An 18,221-nucleotide genomic window follows, 5' to 3' on the forward strand; every position below is an offset into this window, starting at 1 on the left:
AGGCATGGGTTTATGTGAAAGTGTTTTGCAGAGAGGCAGAAGTTGTTCAGAGAAAGTGCTAAACGTGAAAAGGCCAAACTACGTTCAGGTTTAACAAGAGCAGGAAAACTCAAGAACTGAGTTATAGAACTTGTACAGAAACCATTAACAAGTCATTAAAAAGGATGAAAACTCAATGTTTGACTCATTCTTTCAGTCTGTTCTGTCTGTGTTCTGCAAAATTGTTTTTCAGTCCTATTAGACCTAATTTCATGGGTATTTCATGCCGTTTCACTTCCTTCAGAGCCTGTTTCACCAAATTTAATCCACACCAAGTCACTAAGGTCATGTTGAAGCAGCAACACGCTGATGGACAGATTTTGAGGTTTCCATAGAGATGGGTGTTTAATGCCAGTGCATAGTAGCTTGCTGCTTGTTCATTTAATCAGTTCAACAAAATCATGTTAGCAATGTACAGTGATGTGAGGTGATCCAGAGGCCCTGTGAAGCTAACTGCTGTTCCTTTTGATGGCAAAAAAACAATAATGATTTGATTCAGTAGAGGCTTAAATATCCTGTCAGGGATTTTGGTAGCCAGCAATAATATACGGTAATAAGAGCATAAACCCTACAGAACAATGAACCACCGCACAACCACATAAATATTCAGTCTATTGATCCTGAACTGGTCCACAGTGACCGCTGCAAAGCACCAACCACAATAGAGCCATGTAGAGAGACCAAATCATTGGGTTTTCATGTTATTCAATTTTATTAATTCATTTATGCAGACAATAGCGTTGGAAATCCTGTATTAGTAAATTGTGACATGGTGCTTGCCACAGTGCTTATTACGCTTCCATAATCCTAATCAAGGAATGACAAAACTGGAAAACTGTTGTTAATTTTTAGCATCCAGTCATACTGTAGTCTGATTTGGGTGGGTAAAGGCCCCCAGATACTGCCCTGAATCTGCTGTATAAGGACCAACAGCATCAGCCAGCTCCACTATTCTTAAATCATTAAAATGAGAGCATAGCAAATCAAATAACGCTGTAAATTGATATGTTATTAACTGTGTAGGGTGAAACTGTCAAATTTACAAATTTAAAAGGACTAAGAAGTGAAATATTTGAATTAAAAAACGTGTTTACTTTATGAATTAAATTATATTTCTTTATTTTTTTTTTTCATTTATTTGTGTATCAAGATCATCGAGGTAAATAAATAGCTGTCTTTATCTAAACACATTAATAATTAATATTTTCCTGCAAGAAAGCCTGTAATAAATAAACGAATCTGCAGATGTGGTGATGCAGGTATTTACAGTCATGGCGACTGTTTGTTTACTTCCACGTAATCCGTCAATATCGACACAAAATGAAAGTGTAAGAGCCTCAATCAATCAGTATAAAGCGATGAAGATGATCAACACGATAAGCAGGTGGAGGTGGGGACGGTTCAGCTGGATTAAAGGGAGGGTTAACTTTAACTGCTCGACCGGAAATCTGACGTCTGTCGTTACGTCTAACTGACGCTTCCTTACAAACCTGGAGCTGCAGAGAGGCTAAGAGAGCAACAGCCGCACTGATTAACTCTGCTATCAGCTCCGTCCTGATCTCGCAGCCCGGCCGTTATAATGGCCGAAGAAAACATCTTCCTGTTCGTGCCCAATCTGATCGGTAAGAGCCGCCTGGGTCACTTTAGCTCGGAGCTAAAGGCTCAATCAAACACATCATCGATTAGCGCGCGCAGAGCCCGAAGAGCTACAGCCGGAATTGAATGAATCATGGAGATTCGCTCTGCTCTGCAGTTCAACACTGTGATTTTATCATGTTATATAAAAGTGGGGATCAGACCTGCTGTTTTGAGCAAGGCCGATATAACCAGTCCGATTAACATGAGCTTAGAAGCCACCCAGTCTTCGCTAGCTACTGGTTTAGAGCGGTGGGTGGATCGATTCTTCAGTGTCGAAGTGTCGATTCTTTTGATCTGATCTTGATGGATCCGGATCCTTTTGAAAATGAATCCTCATATGAACTGACTAGGAATAATTATATTGTTTTTTTTTTTGTTTGTTTGTTTGTTTTTTTTACACCAAATGTATGTCTTGTAATGTAAGGTGTCTTTTTGGCTGAGACTAAGAGAATAGTTAATTTCTTGTAGAAAATGCGGAATGGTTGCGAAGCTTTCAGTGAGGACTCCCACCTCTATGCAGTTACTAAGCTGTTGCCATGTGATCACTAGAGTGAAACCTTGCAATGGTATAACATGTGGTTGCTATGGTGTTGCTATTGTATTTCTAAGTGATTGCATTGGTATCCATGTGTCAGTAATGTGTTTTACATTGTGCCATAAGAAGGGGAATTTTGGCATCACTCAATTTCCTGATCCCGTCCGGGACAGTGATGCTATCGCTTTTGTGGCTTTTGGATTGTCAAACACATAATGTGACATAATGGCTGTTGAGATGAAGCCAGCCACCCCAATATGCCCCAGACCTAAATGTGATCCACAATTGTTGCTAAACAGCCACTGAACCTTCTCGAGCAGTGCTGAGCAGTGGATTGACAGATGGCTATCCCGGATCTGATCAGCCATTGTTTGACGGTCTCTGGTGTATGGCAGACCTGTGGGAAAAATCTTGAAAAATCCATTGCTAGACAGAGATCTTTCACCCAATCAGAAAGCTGTATGCAAGCCTGACAGAGGTAGTGCTCATTATCCAGTATTTGTCATGTACATGCACAGCAGTGCTCCCAAATCTAGTAGAAAGACTTCCACCCTGGACAGTGGAGACAGTTACGCCAACAAAAGCAGAATAAACTCTGAGCAGGTGTCCCAATATTTTTGTCTATATAGTGTAATCTGTCTTCAAATTGCACAAAAAGGAGGTATGGGGTAGTTATCTCTCTTTCTTTCTCTTCACAGGATATGCCCGAATTATTCTGGCTTTGTTGTCCTTCTATTTGATGCCCTGCTGTCCAGCACCAGCCGTGTTTTGTTACCTGCTGAGTGCACTGTTGGATGCCTTTGATGGACACGCAGCTCGAGCCCTTAATCAAGGTAGATGTTACCTTTTTTTTCCTTCCTTTTTTCCTTCCTGGTGAAATATATTGTGATTTATACTGTTGGATGATCTTCATTCTCCTCTCCTTCCAGGCACAAAGTTTGGTGCCATGCTGGACATGTTAACTGACCGCTGTGCCACCATGTGTCTGCTGGTGAACCTGGCTCTCCTCTACCCGTCCTATACTTTCCTCTTCCAGTTGAGCATGTGCCTGGATGTGGCCAGCCACTGGCTTCACCTGCACAGGTGAATCAGACACTTTCCCCCAGAAAATTGCAGTATTGTGTTGCTGTTTCTCTGCATACTTTGTTAGCATCAAAGAACAGGACCCCACAGGGTGGTGGGTCATTCTTAGCACTACAGTGACACTGACATGGTGGTGGCGTGTTAGTGTGTGTTGCGCAGGTATGAGTGGATCAGACACAGCAGTGCTGCTGGATTTTTTTTCCACTCTTATTGGACATTACTGCCTAGCGGTAAAGTCAGAGACAGAAGTTCATCTGTTGCTGCACAGTTTGTGTTTGTGATTCCCCTAGTCCTTCATCAACGACAGTTACAGAACGCTGCTGGCTGTATATTTTAGGTTGGTGGACTATTCTCAGTCCAGCAGTGAAGCTGTGAGGACTTTTAAAAACACTACCTGCTCTGTGGTGGTCCTGTGGAGTCCTGACCATTAAAAAAACAAAACAAAAGGAGGCTACCATTGAAGAACAGGGTGAAAAGAGGGTATCATTGAAGAACAGGGTGAAAGGATGGACTACAGTTACTATTAAACTACAAAAGGGAGCTAATATAATGGGCTGGGTTCCTTCCAAAAAAGGTCTGGTCATAATATTCTGGCATGACTGTCTGTGTATTGAGTAGTCAGTTTTAATTAAAAGTTTGTTTCTATATCTCTTCTTTCAGCTCCATGATGAAGGGCGCAACCAGTCACAAGACCATCGACCTGTCAGGCAATCCTATTCTCAGGCTCTATTACACTTCTAGGGTGATTCACTTCTAGATGATTTAAAAACAAATACTGAAACTCTTTTGAGCCATTATATGGTTTAAATATATGGTTTCCTTGGTCCCTCTAATTGCTGTGTTTTGTCCTATAGCCGGTGCTCTTTTTCATGTGTATGGGGAATGAGCTGTTTTACTGCCTGCTGTATGTGATGTATTACATCGAAGAGCCACAGGGTGAGTATCGGCGGTCAGTAGTGTCCCCCTCTGCCTGGCCACACTACCCACTTCCTCTTTTCCTCTGCTTCGGTCTTCTCTCTTATACTGGATATCAGTGTAAAGCTTCTTGTAACGTGTGTGTGTGTGTGTGTGTGTGTGTGTTTTATATAGTGTGGTTACAGTGCCTGTTCGGAGCATGTGGTGTGGTGTGCCTGCTGAAGTCTGGTATTAGCGCCCTTCACCTCATTACCGCCTCCTGCAACATGGCTGCAATAGACCTGGCCGACCGCGAGAGGGAAAGGAGCAAGACAAAGTGAGAGAGGATTCAGGGAACAAATGGAGAAGTGTCTTAAAGGAAATGTATACTGTACTAGCACTGTATGTGTGTGTGTGTGTGTGTGTGTGTGTGTGTGTGGGGGGGGGGGGGGGGGTGGATCGTTGATAAGTGTAAAAACGGGTTGCTAGGTAAAATTAGCTACAGCATGAGTGGAGATGAAGGCTGAAGGTACAGGAGAGATGAAGGTTGGTTTAGAAGACGAGTTAAGGAAGTACTCCAGTGTTTTTCAGTGCAATTGTCATCTGCTGTATCTACAGCGTTGCGCTGATTACCACAATCGGAGCAGAAAACCCCTTGACTTGAGACTTTCTTATAATAGAAATCAATGGGAAGTAATGATGATGAAACAAGCAAGTCATTCTTAAGCATTTTGATAGTTTTACAGCTCTTATGTTCAAAGAAAAATACCTATTCTCTGTGTCGTTGCCTAAAGTGAGAAAAATCAGAATTAGTCATTGGCATTCCACCTGCTTCTGCACACAACAGTACTGGTTACATTTGTCTTATTCTTGCATATCATCAATTTCATGAAAATGGTAACTTAACAGGAGGAGGAGAAAACCTCAACATTCAGTGTTAGCCAGTGTAATAAGATTTTATGTAATACATAATTTTAGACAGTTTCTATTGTAAATTTATATACAATGTAAAGAAGAACTGCCTGAAGTGAAAAACGGCAAAACTGAGCAAATTTAGGGGGTTCTAGTCTGTGCACAAACGTACATACGTGTTGCAATATTGCCCAGTGGATTTGAATGTATTTGGCCTTGAAATTATCCCATTAGCTTATCTGACATGTACAAATCCTGGCTTTTAAAACTGTTAATCAGATCTGAGTGGTTAATTAATTTTGAATGTTTAAAATCAGACAGTTGCTGCCCAATGGCTTCTATTATAAGAGTTTTCTTGTCTATTCTAAAACATCTGAGGTAATAAACTGTATGACTGCATCACCATATAGCGATGAGACTGACAAATATCTGAGTATTGCTGCGATAGATATGAACTTTGGGAACTTTTTAAAGCCACCCTGATTGTTTATTTATTTATTCATAGACTATTGGTAATAATGCGGTGGTAATATATTGGATTGCAGTGGCTCTTGTTTTAAACTTAAGTATCTTGGGTTGTATTTTTTTTTTTTCTTATTCTCTATATTACAGAGTATTGTTTAGGATTGTCCCTCAGCCACACCTCCTAAGTAAAGTTATGAGCGGATATGTGTATTCTGTATTCTTCTATTATCAAATAAATTATAGCAGACACACACGCATATATCCATCATCTTGCTCAGATATATGAGAGATGGGCACGTTCCTCACCGCAAAATGAAAGCTGTATTGTGCTCTGTTTTTGATTTTATTAATTGGTTATTTTATCAGCTGTAGTATTTTACCACTGTTGGTATGTCTATATTTGTGTTTTTATTCAATATACATATGCTGGTGTGCTATTTGAGAGTGCCATACTGTCTATTAATATGAAAAATAAATTGCTTTAGAGTTGCTTTGTTACCCTATGTTATCCCACGGTGTTATTTAAAACCTTATGAATGTATTAGAACCTAAGGAAACATATAGCCATACTGTTCTTGTCTGCAGAAATACCCATGGCAATAAAGAAATCCTTATCCAATGGACTGCATATTAAATAGTTTGTGCAACGTTCCTTAGAGAATTCTAGTACTCAATGGTTTATTAGAGAAGTTAGTAATACCCTATATTTCCAGAAGTATCCAGACACCCCTTTGAAGATGCACCCGCTGCAGACCGTGAACTGCCAGTAGACTGGGGTGCTCCAGGGCAGATGCCGATTAGCCAAAGGTCGCCATGTCCAGTGCAAGTGTTGGCTGGATGAGTCTAATCCCTCCTCAGCGTTGGGCTGTGCAGCACGTGATGAAGTGATGAAGCATAATCCAATGCATTTGGGATGAGATGGAGTGGTGTCCGTGATTCGGACCTAATCAACCAGCATCAGTACCCGGCCTCACTAATGCTCTGGGAGTGCTGAATGCAATCAAATCTTCACAGCAGGTTCCTACTTCTAGTATAAAGCTTTCCAAAAATAGCAGAGGCCATGGTTGTAGCAAAGGAAGGACATGCTCTATTAATACTGAGATTCTGATTTCAGCAGAAATGTTGGATGACATACACGGCTGGTTTCCTGGCCTGGGATTAAGTTTAGTCCTTTAGTCTTAGTCTTTAAGGCTCAGGACTAGACTAATAGTCTGTATAAAAACAGGCTATATATGTGATACTGTTGTATGATGCTACATTAGAAGTGCTTTAGACGTTAGACACCTACATTACCATCTTCATACAGCAGACGTGGCTTTGCTGGATTTCTAGTTATAACTAGTCTACAAACATTTGGCCATGTAGGGCAGTTTTCCCAGATATGGGTCGTGCGTATGCATTTAGTCTTGGACTAAACTGCAGTGCTGGTGGAGGTTCACTATTAAAACCCGTTTAATTTTGAGCTTAATCTGGCTAAAGGACGCTGGTCCGCTTTGTAGGAGTACTGTCTGTGTCCGGCCCGTCTGAGTGAGTCGTTACCTTTAAGGACCTGCGACATTTTTTCACAGCCGGTTTTTTTGCTCAGACCGAGCGTCCAGCTGTCGAGCGCCGGGCGAACGGGGTTGTTTTTAATATCAGAAAGCGGTACATGAGGTTTTATATTTATCCGTCGTGATTCAGTTCGACATTTTGCGTCGGCCAAAGCAGGTTGGAGGGAGGGGGAGAGAGGAGGACGACACCGCTCGGGAAAAAAAAGCCGTCGGATGGAGGAGGGGACGAGGACGGAGAGGGGGGAGTTCACTCCAAATACTATCCCTTTAAAACAAGGGGGACACGGCGGTGGGGGAGAGAGAGACAGCGGGGCAGAGAAGACGGCGTAAAAAAAGAAAAGGAAGAAAGAGCGAGGGTGGGAGGGAGAGCGCTACAGGAAGGAAGAGAGAGGGAGAGGAGAAAAAAAAGAAAAGATGTCATCCTCTCGATTGAAACGCCGAGGCGGAGCCATGGACCGCGGCCGGTGAGGCGCTCGCCACGCTGGGATGAGATTTAACGCAACACCGAGGCTTTCTGCCGCGCTCAGGCCCGCACGGAGCAGTTCCCAGGCTGTTTCTCCCACAGCAAAGGGACTGAGCGACCGCTGACTGCAAAAAAACAAACATCATACCAACTCTCAGTTTTCAACGTTGTGTTATTTGTTTTTTCTTTTGCATGAACTTCTGAACACAGCTGTCTCATTTATTAAAACACCATTCCAGCAACATAAAATATGTGTATAAAAATTATATATATATGTAATGAAAGCATGATAATAATATGACTGTTCTTTTTTAACCTGCGGCACTTAAGACTTTGACAGCTGTTTAATATTGTTAATATATTTTTTTTCAGTATATTTTTAAATATCGTAATTTTTTTAATGCGAGTTAATGTGTTGTACATTACTTAATTGGCGTCTTTAAAGCGTGTATTTTTCCCTTATCCAAGCCGTTTTGATAGTATGTCGTAGTTTTTGTGTTATCAGTTACTGTAAAGCACAAAACAGGTCATTATTTTTAGATCATTGATTGTAAGTGGGGGTCTGGTCGCACTGTACCTCTCTCGATTATTTTTAATTGATCACCAAACGTCATCGGCCCTCAAGATGGACGCAGCTTGGAGCAATTTCCTATTTCAGGTAAGGAAATATAATAAACAAGAATAAAGAGAGTGAAATGAAGAGTAGTTCTGGTCTTTGTACGCCGGAATGCCCTTCTTCTCTGACTTTTCAACATAAAAAGGGGAGGAAAAACGACCAAAATTTGTGTTTTTTGCACCTTCCTACTGCAGACGACTCCTTCTCAATCCCAAACGGAGACGACCCTCCAGTCAGATCTTCTGCCTGAGCTCACGGACCCACCCCCGGACCCGCCCACTGAGCACATAGCCCCGCCCCCCTCAACAGTGGACACAGCAGCGCTCAGCGAGGAGCCGGAGCCAGGTGAGGGAGGGGCAGAAAGAGAGTTGGGGGAAGGAGGGGGAGGGGGGGGGTGGTGGTTGGAGGTCACCATCATCTGCTCTGCTCTGCTCTGCTCTGCTCTCTTGCTGTGTTGTCTTTCACTGAAGGTCTTGTGTAGTAATAATTTAAGTAATGGTAATAATACATTCATTATAATGTGTTATGATAGATTAGGCACTGCTTCTGGTCAGACTGATGGTGTAGTGACCATATACACGATATGGAAGTTGGCGTTTATGGTAGATAGAGGTGATATTGTTAAAGTTCAATATCACAGAATTTACCAAATATATCATAATTCCAAATGATATTAAGTATTAAGTAGTTTAAGTATTAAGTAGTTTAAGTATTAAGTAGTTTAAGTATTAAGTAGTTTGTATTAATAATGTTAATGAACCTGAAATGAACAAGCACTACACCACAGTGTTTATATTTAGTTAGACTGGACGGTTTCTATTCTGCTTCTTTTAAACTCACAGATGCACCAATATGTGAATTGTGGACCAACACCAATGTGCACGTCTGCTGATGCTGATACACAAATGTTTCTAAAATGTAGAAACCTGGACTACTTCCTACTTGCCATATTATATATGGCATTACATATATAATACACACATGGACAATATTGTTGGGACCCCTCAGTTATTTTACAAGATTACAATATTGTAGACACCTGTGATGCTAATTAGTGGACACTGTATTTCTGTTGAAGCATGGTTCAAAATCAGTGTCTGATTTTCATTTGTTAATTTTTATAGAATTTTTATTTATTATTACGTTTGTCAGATTCAAGTTATTTCTGTGACCATTGTGGGTTTTTCTTTCATCAACCGAGGGTTACCAACAATTTTGTCCATGTGTGTATATAATGCCAATATAACTATATCTATTTCTAGAGAGTTACAAATGCAGTGAAATGAGGGAAAAAATTTTAATATTATAACAGTGTGTGTATACATATAGTACAGCAATTTACAACAATGTCCACAATATTGTACATGATTAATAGCTCAGCCCTCTCTCTCTTTCCCTCTCTTCCCCAGTTAAACCTGTCACTCGGCCTGCCCGGCCCGCTCACATCTGCTCCATATGTAATAAGCAGTTTAAGAACAGTTATAACCTGCGGCGTCACCAGTCTGTGCACACTGGTGTGAAAATGAAAGACAGAGCGGCTCGGGAGAAGGACGGAGGCAAGGCAGGCACACGGGTGGAGCGACAGACCATCCCTCTCTCTCTTCTCCAACTCTCTATTCCGACTACAATTCCCACAGTTACAGACCCCATGACCCATCCCCAGCCAGCAATCACCAACCAACAGGTGGAGACGGTTGCTGTGTCTATCACTCCAGCGACTGTTGCTATGACAGCACCTCAGCCTCTCCCTGCTGCTGTAGTGGTTACGGGGACAATGGTGCAGGTTGGGTCGGTTTATGTCTTTTCTTTTTTTTGTCATGTTTCGCTTGACCGTCATTTCTTATTGTGGCTGCTGGAATAGCACAGCCTCCTGAGTGAGTTTTATAACTGCCACAGTGATGTAAACATGTTGGGTTGGTCAAGCAGGCCATGCCTGCAGTCTCATTGGCGTTTGTGTACTTGCATACTGAGGTATCTTTTCTGGCTTAACATCACCACCTCATTATCTGCCAGGAAAGCAGAAAAAAAGACAGCTTCAAAAGCTCCATAAACCCAAATACCACCGTGGCACTGTGTCAGCCTTTGTGTAACAAATGACTCACTAGCCCATAGACTGACGTTCGCTTGCGTCAAAGGAAGGCTATTTTAACATATGAGATTTTTTGTCCCTTTTCTAACAGCATGTGAGTGGACCCTGACTCTCTGCTCAAATCTTTTTTCCAGGCTGCGGCAACCACCAACACTGCAGAGAACTCCAGCATTCCCGGCTCAATCCAAATTGCAATTCCAATTGCAAACCCTCACCCTGCTCCCAGTCCTAATCCCATTCCTAATCCTACCCCAAACCCCAATCCTACCCCAAACCCTAACCCGATACGAAAGAACCACGCATGTGAGGCGTGTGGGAAGGCGTTCCGGGATGTGTACCACCTGAATCGACACCGGCTGTCCCATTCGGATGAGAAGCCGTACTCCTGTCCCATTTGCCAGCAGCGCTTTAAGAGGAAGGACCGTATGAGCTACCATGTCAGATCCCATCAGGGAGGAGTTGAGAAACCATACGTTTGTCCCCACTGTGCTAAGGGGTTTTCACGGTGAGAGACACACACACCCAAACACACATTTTGACAGGTGAAATTCACAGTCAATTCCATGCCAAATTGAGGGATCACCGCTTCCAAGGCATACCATGCAGTACTGCACCACCCAGTAAAAAAATACCATTACTTTCACACGCATACAGTTGTAACAGTTGTATGCAAAAGTTTGAGCACCCCTGGTTAAACACAATTTTTTGTGTATGTGACTGTGTGTTTTGTGTGTGTATGCACTTACTAAGCACTTCATTAAGAACACTATACTAATTCTGGGTTGGGCCTTGATTTGCTCTCAAAACAGCCTCATTTCTATGTGCCATGAATTCCACAAGATGTTAGAAACATTCTTTTGGGATTCTGCTCCGTGCTGACAATCTTTTTGCACCAGCTTCTTACCATTTATGTGCCTCAGCAGAAATAGAGATTTATCAGACCAGGCCAGGTTTTTCCAGGTTTCCAGTCAACTGCTTTCATGAGCCTGTGCCCACTGCAGCCTCAGCTTTTTGTTCTTAACCAGATAGGGTCTTCTTGTGTTGTAGCCCACCTGCCTTTAAGGTTCGGTGTGTTGTGCATTCTGAGATGCTTCCCTGCTCACCACAGTTGTTTAAAGTGGTTTTCTGACCAGTCTGTCCATTATCTGTGGACCTCTCTTATCTATAAAGCAATGTTGTCTGCAGAACTGCCACTCACTGAACATTTTACCTTTATTGCACCGTTCTGAGTAAGCTCTACAGACTGTTATCAATACTCAAACCAGCCCGTCTGGCAGTAACAATCATATTGACTCAGAATCGCTGAGATCACATTTTTTCCTCATCAGAGATTCATGCCGCAAGATTAGCTGATTAGGTAATTGTATGCATAAGTAGGCGTTCCTTATAAAGTGCTTGGTGAGTGTATTTGTACTTGATGAAAATATCAGACCTCAGGATTCAGTTCTTTAAAAAATGATTCATTGCATCATAAAACTTTTAACTAAAATTCGCTTTAGCTTATTAATGTTGGTTTGATTTTAGAAAATACACTGAATACACAAATGTGACTAGATAAACTACATTATATGGACAAAAGTATTGGGACATAGGCATATTGATTTGTCCATGTTTACCCACTCCTCCTCTTTATTTCTTTCTGCTGTAAAGCATAATCTTGTAATGCTACCTTGTGCTTTGTGCTATATAAATATAAATAAATAATAATAAATAATAATAATTATTATTATTATAACATGAATATAACAGTGTGTCTGTAGGAGGTTTTGCCCATTTTTTCAGAAGAGCATTTGCGAGTTCAGACACTGATAATGGACCCATGGCATAAAGCTCCTGGTGCATGTTTTTTGTGCTGATGTTAATTAATGCCAGGTTTGGAGCTCTGCAGTTATTGGGTCAACAGACTTGACTTTTCTCTGCACTCTGTGACCCTGCTCTGTAACTTTACATGGTCTGACACTTTGTGGATGGGTTGCTGTGTTTCCTAAACACTTAAACTTTTCAGTAATACCACTCACAGTTGATTGTAGAATGTCTAGGAAGAAAGACATTGAACCAACTTGACCATGCGCTTCTACAACACAAATCTGTAACTGTACAGTATAAATGCTTTTACATTTTAAAACCAAACTCAGATCTTCTTAAGCATCATCACACACACACTTTGTATTGAGCAGGGTGGAGATGGACTGCAGTGAGTCCTCTACTGTTCACTTTTGCCTGTAGTGGAAGCTTAAAACGCTGTCATTATACTGAAAGCTGGCGAGAGATGCCCTGATTACTAATTTGAGCCTGAAAATGGGTCAATGTGACAAGGGAAAAATGACCTCCATGCTGTATTTATCCCCGTCTGTAACTCACACCATATGCGTCGGCACATACAGACTGATGCGCGATGACCTCAATAAGAAGTAATCTTTTTGCTCCATTTACAGGTTTGCATAGGGACACACATGCTCCCTGACGCTAAAAATTTAGTTTGCCTCCTGACCACTGTCAGAAATTATTTGTTTTGTTATTTTTGTCACCTGGTATTGACTTTTTTATTGTTTTAAACATATTTAAAAAACGAGTATAGGTTTTTTATTCAAAAATAGGTTTTGGTGAATGATCAGGGATAAATATTGTGTGGACTAATCTCTCAACCACAGGCTAACAAAATTATATTTCTCATACCATCTCATACCATATTTTTTTAGTGTGTATTTTTCTAAAATGCAGTGCTTAGTGGTATTGATTGAAGTATCAGTATCAGCTGATGCAAATCTTTCAAATATTAACAGCTTGTTTAAATTGTTTAACTGTGTTATTGTACTGTATTACACTATTATAAACATCAACAAGACAAAACTGTACATTACATTATTTTCAATGTTTTTTTCAGAAAAAAATATGTACTGTTGTGTATTGTTGTGCAGTACATCACTATAGATGACACATAGCACCCAGCACTAATTGGTTTTATGCAGGAGGCATTTTCACCCTGGCATATTAGGCTTCCAGAGCACCCACCCCCTCCTCTCCCAAGCCTTGGTTAATTCCTGATGGTGCCACTGACTGATTGGTTTTATTTAAGTATTGTGTTATTGTGCATTAAAACCTCTCTGTCCCCTCCAGGCCTGACCATCTTAACAGTCATGTGCGGCAGGTGCACTCCACAGAGAGACCTTTCAAGTGCCCGGTAATGTCAGCAGCTCTTTTCTTCCCCATCTCCTTCCTTTTACCTTCTCTCTCTTTACCTCTGTCTCTCTATCTATCTCTACCATTTTTTTTTTTACCTTTTTCACTTATTCAACCCACCAAACATCTTTAACATTTTCATTCATTGTCACATGTCTTTATATTCCTCGCCGATCCCCCATGTTTGCCTGCTCTTTGGCACAGGCTTGTTTACTCAATGTCTAGAACATATGACTTCTCAGTCCCGTGCATCAGCCAGATGGAGTCTCTTAGTTCAGACCAAGCTCATCAGGAGCATTACCTCACTAACCTCTGTGTGCATTTGCTGCTTACTGGAGTGTTTGCTGCTCACTGGAAGCATATGGGGGTTTGGTATTCTTATGCAGGAATTAGATTGAAGTGTTTGTTAAGATTGAAGTTGTATGTGTTTAAGGTATATGTTGAGGAAATGAGTCATATGCAACATGTGTGCTTTTTAGTGTGAGAAAAAGATGTGTTGCCCAAGAAATCTTAGAGCAGTAGTACTCTTTCCTGAATGAGTATGATGGAGGTATGGAAGTGGTGTTCTCCACTATGTTTCATGTATTATTACATGTATTTACATATTTACATTATATGTTACATCTAATTATATATTCTGAATTTGATTGTTTGGTAGTTTTTAACACCAATCAGCCATAACGTTAGCACCGCATGCCTAATATTGAGTAGGTCCCCCTTGTACTGTCACAACAGACCTGACCATTTGAGGCATGGATGCCACAAGAGCTCTGAAGGTATCCTGTGGTATTTGGCACCAAGACGTTAGGAGCAGATCCTTTAAGTCCTGTAAGTTGTGAGGTGGGGCAATGGTGTGCACCTTACTTTGACCACATTTGGTCCACTGACCACTGCATACCAGGAAACCCCCACAAGACCTGTGTGATGTTTTGGAGATGCTCTGACCCAGTCGTCTAGCCATCACAGTTTGGTTCTTGTCTAAGTACCTCAGATCCTTAGGCTTGTCCATTTGTCCTGCTTTCAACACATCAACTTCAAGAACTGACTGTTCACGTGCTACCTAATATATCCACCCCTTGACAGATTCCACTAATGAAGATAATCAATGTGTTTCACTTCAGCTGTCAGTGGTGCCAATGTTATGGCTGATTGATGTGTATTGTATAAAACATTGTATAAAAATATAATGAATCCACCAATGTAAAGGATCCCGAATTACTTGGCATAAATACTGTTTTGACCTCCATTGAAGGTTAGAAAGGTTTTTTTTTCCTTTCCTTGTGTATGTGTATTATATATGTGTGTGTGTGAGATAGTGCAAGAGAGAGAGAGAGAGAGAGAATTTAACATGTCTGTTACCCTCTGCAGACGTGCGAGTCCGCATTTGCCACTAAGGACCGACTGCGTGCTCATATGATCAGACACGAAGACAAAGTTCCCTGCCACATTTGTGGCAAACTGCTCTCTCCTGCTTACATCACAGACCACATGAGGGTCCACAACCAGTCCCAGCACCATGTCTGCCACCTGTGCAATCGCAGTGAGTTTCAGTACAGTGATGGTTTGAGGTTTTGGGCACAAGTGCATGTGTTTATTTGTATTACTAATGTTAAAACACATAGCCAGTTTGTTTATTTAATTATTTAACAAAATTACATACAGTGTCTTTAAGGCTGAAGCAGGTGCTTGGTTAGCCTAGCTAGAGTAGTATTACCAAAAATGATGAATGATGTAGGCTCATAAAAACATTCAGAACTTAGAAACAATAATGATGTGTGTCCAAATCTTTGTGGACACCCCTTCTAATGAATGCATTCAGGTACTTAAAGTTCCCCCTTTGCTAAAACAGGTGTGCAACTTCACACACAGCTTGTTTAGTTCCTGTAGAGAAGTATCAACCTGTCGGTACCCTGCTTAATGCCAGGCATGGGCTAGAGGGGTATAAAGCACCCCAGAATTAAGCTGTGGAGCAGTGAAACTGCTCTGATTTCTGGACTGATGATGCTACATGCTGTACTTCTAGGATGAGTTGGGGAGTTTGGGATGAGGTGTGGTGGTGATAATCCAACAAGCTGTCCTCACTAACAATTGTCACTGAATGCACTTAAATCTTCATAGCTACACTCAGTAATCTAGCAGAATTACTATTAAATACCCCTGATTCAGAAGAAACCGTGAATGAGCATGTGTCCCAATGCTTTTGTCCATATAGTGTAGACAGCTAGGCTGTCAGATAAAACATAAAATAAAATAATCACAGTTATATGTTTTATAATTACATTTTTTATTTCAAAATGAATTGAATGAGTTTTTTTCTATTACCATCTAGGCTTCACCACGCTGACATACTTGCGTGTGCACGCCCAGAAGCACCACGGGCAGGAATGGAAAGAGAGCAGCGTGGGTCGTGGCACCGGGCCCGGTGGAGTGTTGTTGTGCCAACTGTGTGGAGTTCACTGTAAGACCCCCACCCAGCTCCAAGGCCACATGGCCACTCATGCCAACCAGACAGACCCCGCTGCACCCAGCCCCATCAGCAGTAGCTCAGGGGGGACGGTGGCCACCGCCACTCTTGTCTCTAGCCCTCCAGCCACTGTGGGCCTGCTGGTGACTGACTGCTCCAGCATTGCTCCCCAGAGCCACAGCTAGCCACAGGCTGCTGGGGCAAGGACGGGGAGGAGGCAGAGTTTAGAGCTTTTAATGGAAAGATAAAAGGAATGGCGAATACCTGAACAGGAACAGGTAATTTCTGTCTGTGTCTCTTTCACATATACATTCCTTTGTTGAAGTTATTTAGACATAATGTGTTCACTGACGTTGGGAGATGTATAATTTGTACCAACACTGTTGTCATAAACAAGGTTGATCTATCATGTTGTATTAAAATTGACCCAAAAAAACAACAAAAATGTTGTTCAGTTAGGGCGTTTTCACACATATGGTTTGTTTTAGTTAAATCAGTTAACAAGTTAATACAATTTAAGTGTTTTCCTCTTGGCTTAATTTGTTTTCACATGGAAAAATTCAAGCTCGCCAAAATGTGTCACAACAAACCACATGAGAGCATTCTCTCTGCTTATTTGTCAGACCTGTCTAGGGTGGGAGCAAGAAAGTAAATACAGGAGGAATTTACTTCTGGACTAGTGCATGTTGCAAATATGGCTTTTGTTCATAGCTGTATTAATTATCTGAGCAGTATACAGGGTTAACACCTGGCTACAGGAGCTGTTTAGCTAAACCGTGCGGACTATACTGGATAGTTGTCTCGAATCAAGGTCAGATCACATTCTCATCACAAACGAACCACTCCAGAGACCACCTCTTCTCAAGGGTCTGCATACGAGAGTACTGTACTCACACCTGCCCAAACAGACCACACCAAGAGTGAAAAAGAACCAATCCGATTTAACCGGACTAAAAAGTGTGGGTGTGAAAACGCATTTAGTTGGCATTATATCTCAAGTTTCCTGTTGGGGAATGAAACGGGGTGGTTTGAATATGGGCTCATTAACTTTTCATGACACAGTTTTAATTGGAAAATACAGTCAGTCTGAATATTAACAAGATCGTCCAGACCGAGTGTATACTAATCATCCGATTCCTTAATCTCTCTTTCCAATAGGCTGTCATAAAGATGCCAAAAGGAAAAGATACCTAAGAAACTCTTCCCTCCCCTCGTCCTTGCCACCACACCTGATGACTTTTGATTAAAAAGGCTGAGGATTTGGGAGCAGAAACATTTAAGAAATCATCCACTTGTTTCTACCACTCACAGACTTCCAACCAGTCCTACTGGCTTCGTTTTGGTCCAATCCACTTCAGTCTATCTACTCCCTGCTCCGCGAAGAAGATCGAATGGACTGCTGGGTTGGGTGTTGAGATATCCCCTCATTATGTCAGTCATGTCCCAGTGGAGAGGTCCCAATGAAATGAAGGCTGTGAAGTGTTGTCCCATTTTATTATAACACGTCTCTAGTGATGAGGAATGTAGATTGTTGAGGCTAATTATGATCTTTTTAGATATCCAGCTACCCACCCATCTAAACTGCCTTCAGTATTCAAGCAAGCAAAAGTACTATACTGTTTTTCTTTACATGGTCCATAAATGTGGTCTAGAACATTTAACCAGCCTCCTTGGAGGAGATCTGCAGCTTTGTGATAGGGGATCAAATGCTGTACCATTTCCTGTCATAAATACCTGATGCCTGTAAGGGGGTTCGTTTCAAAGTGAAATGTACAACAAGGAGTTAGCTAGCTGTATTGTTTCTCATGCGTGTGGATATAAGGGACTATTGTTCTGAGTATTTTTTATTTCAGATTCTCATTGATGTTGATTTATCTTAAAAGGTTTTGACCAGGGATGTGAACATGGTTAGATGTTGCTTACGAAGCTGCATAATGCTCTCTCCTTGACCTCGTTTGTGTTGAAGCTTGTTGAACGCCAATCTCTGTTGCTGTCGCTGTAACGATATCTAATTAATCAATGTACAAACAACGAACATGCACCTAATTATACTTACTTTAATTAACCGTGTGTCCAACTGTTCAGTTGTGTGCCCAAGTGAATGGAGGAGGGGGTGGACTGAACGATCCTGCTGCCATTCATCTTACATGTATGTTAATATATGGGCAATGATGGAAACGGGCAGTGAATGGTTAAACATCGCCTCCTGCCTTGTTTACGCCGGTGGTCCTCCCCTCCCCCATCCTCTCATTTTCCCTTCGTACCCCCTCCCCTACCCTCCCCTCCCTCCCTC

General features: G+C 41.6%; 2 protein-coding genes across 2 annotated transcripts; both read left to right on the top strand.

The window, feature by feature from the left end:
• Positions 1-1,483: 1,483 nt before the first annotated feature.
• cdipt (CDP-diacylglycerol--inositol 3-phosphatidyltransferase (phosphatidylinositol synthase)) lies at positions 1,484-4,620 on the top strand. The gene is made up of 6 exons (XM_072693500.1): positions 1,484-1,661; positions 2,911-3,045; positions 3,142-3,295; positions 3,956-4,037; positions 4,150-4,231; positions 4,385-4,620. Exons 1-6 carry the CDS (start codon positions 1,619-1,621, stop codon positions 4,528-4,530), a joined length of 642 nt encoding a protein of 213 aa, XP_072549601.1. The 5' UTR covers positions 1,484-1,618; the 3' UTR covers positions 4,531-4,620.
• Positions 4,621-7,414: 2,794 nt separating this feature from the next.
• On the top strand, positions 7,415-17,993 carry maza (MYC-associated zinc finger protein a (purine-binding transcription factor)). Its single transcript, XM_072694111.1, has 8 exons — positions 7,415-8,237; positions 8,390-8,540; positions 9,605-9,978; positions 10,419-10,789; positions 13,402-13,465; positions 14,833-15,004; positions 15,794-16,206; positions 17,087-17,993. Exons 1-7 carry the CDS (start codon positions 8,205-8,207, stop codon positions 16,111-16,113), a joined length of 1,485 nt encoding a protein of 494 aa, XP_072550212.1. The 5' UTR covers positions 7,415-8,204; the 3' UTR covers positions 16,114-16,206; positions 17,087-17,993.
• The last annotated feature ends 228 nt before the right edge of the window (positions 17,994-18,221 follow it).

The sequence above is a fragment of the Salminus brasiliensis genome, chromosome 12 (genome assembly GCF_030463535.1).
Source record: "Salminus brasiliensis chromosome 12, fSalBra1.hap2, whole genome shotgun sequence".
Taxonomy (NCBI): domain Eukaryota; kingdom Metazoa; phylum Chordata; class Actinopteri; order Characiformes; family Bryconidae; genus Salminus; species Salminus brasiliensis.

What these genes read in the sequence shown, in the direction of transcription:
- cdipt (XM_072693500.1), top strand. Translation starts at nt 1,619, where the DNA reads ATGGCCGAAGAAAACATCTTCCTGTTCGTGCCCAATCTGATCG. An exon ending in AGCTCGAGCCCTTAATCAAG is followed by an intron (nt 3,046 to 3,141) that starts GTAGATGTTACC and finishes CTCTCCTTCCAG; the next exon opens with GCACAAAGTTTGGTGCCATG. An exon ending in GGCTCTATTACACTTCTAGG is followed by an intron (nt 4,038 to 4,149) that starts GTGATTCACTTC and finishes TTTGTCCTATAG; the next exon opens with CCGGTGCTCTTTTTCATGTG.
- maza (XM_072694111.1), top strand. Translation starts at nt 8,205, where the DNA reads ATGGACGCAGCTTGGAGCAATTTCCTATTTCAG. An exon ending in GGAGCAATTTCCTATTTCAG is followed by an intron (nt 8,238 to 8,389) that starts GTAAGGAAATAT and finishes TTCCTACTGCAG; the next exon opens with ACGACTCCTTCTCAATCCCA. An exon ending in AGAGACCTTTCAAGTGCCCG is followed by an intron (nt 13,466 to 14,832) that starts GTAATGTCAGCA and finishes TACCCTCTGCAG; the next exon opens with ACGTGCGAGTCCGCATTTGC.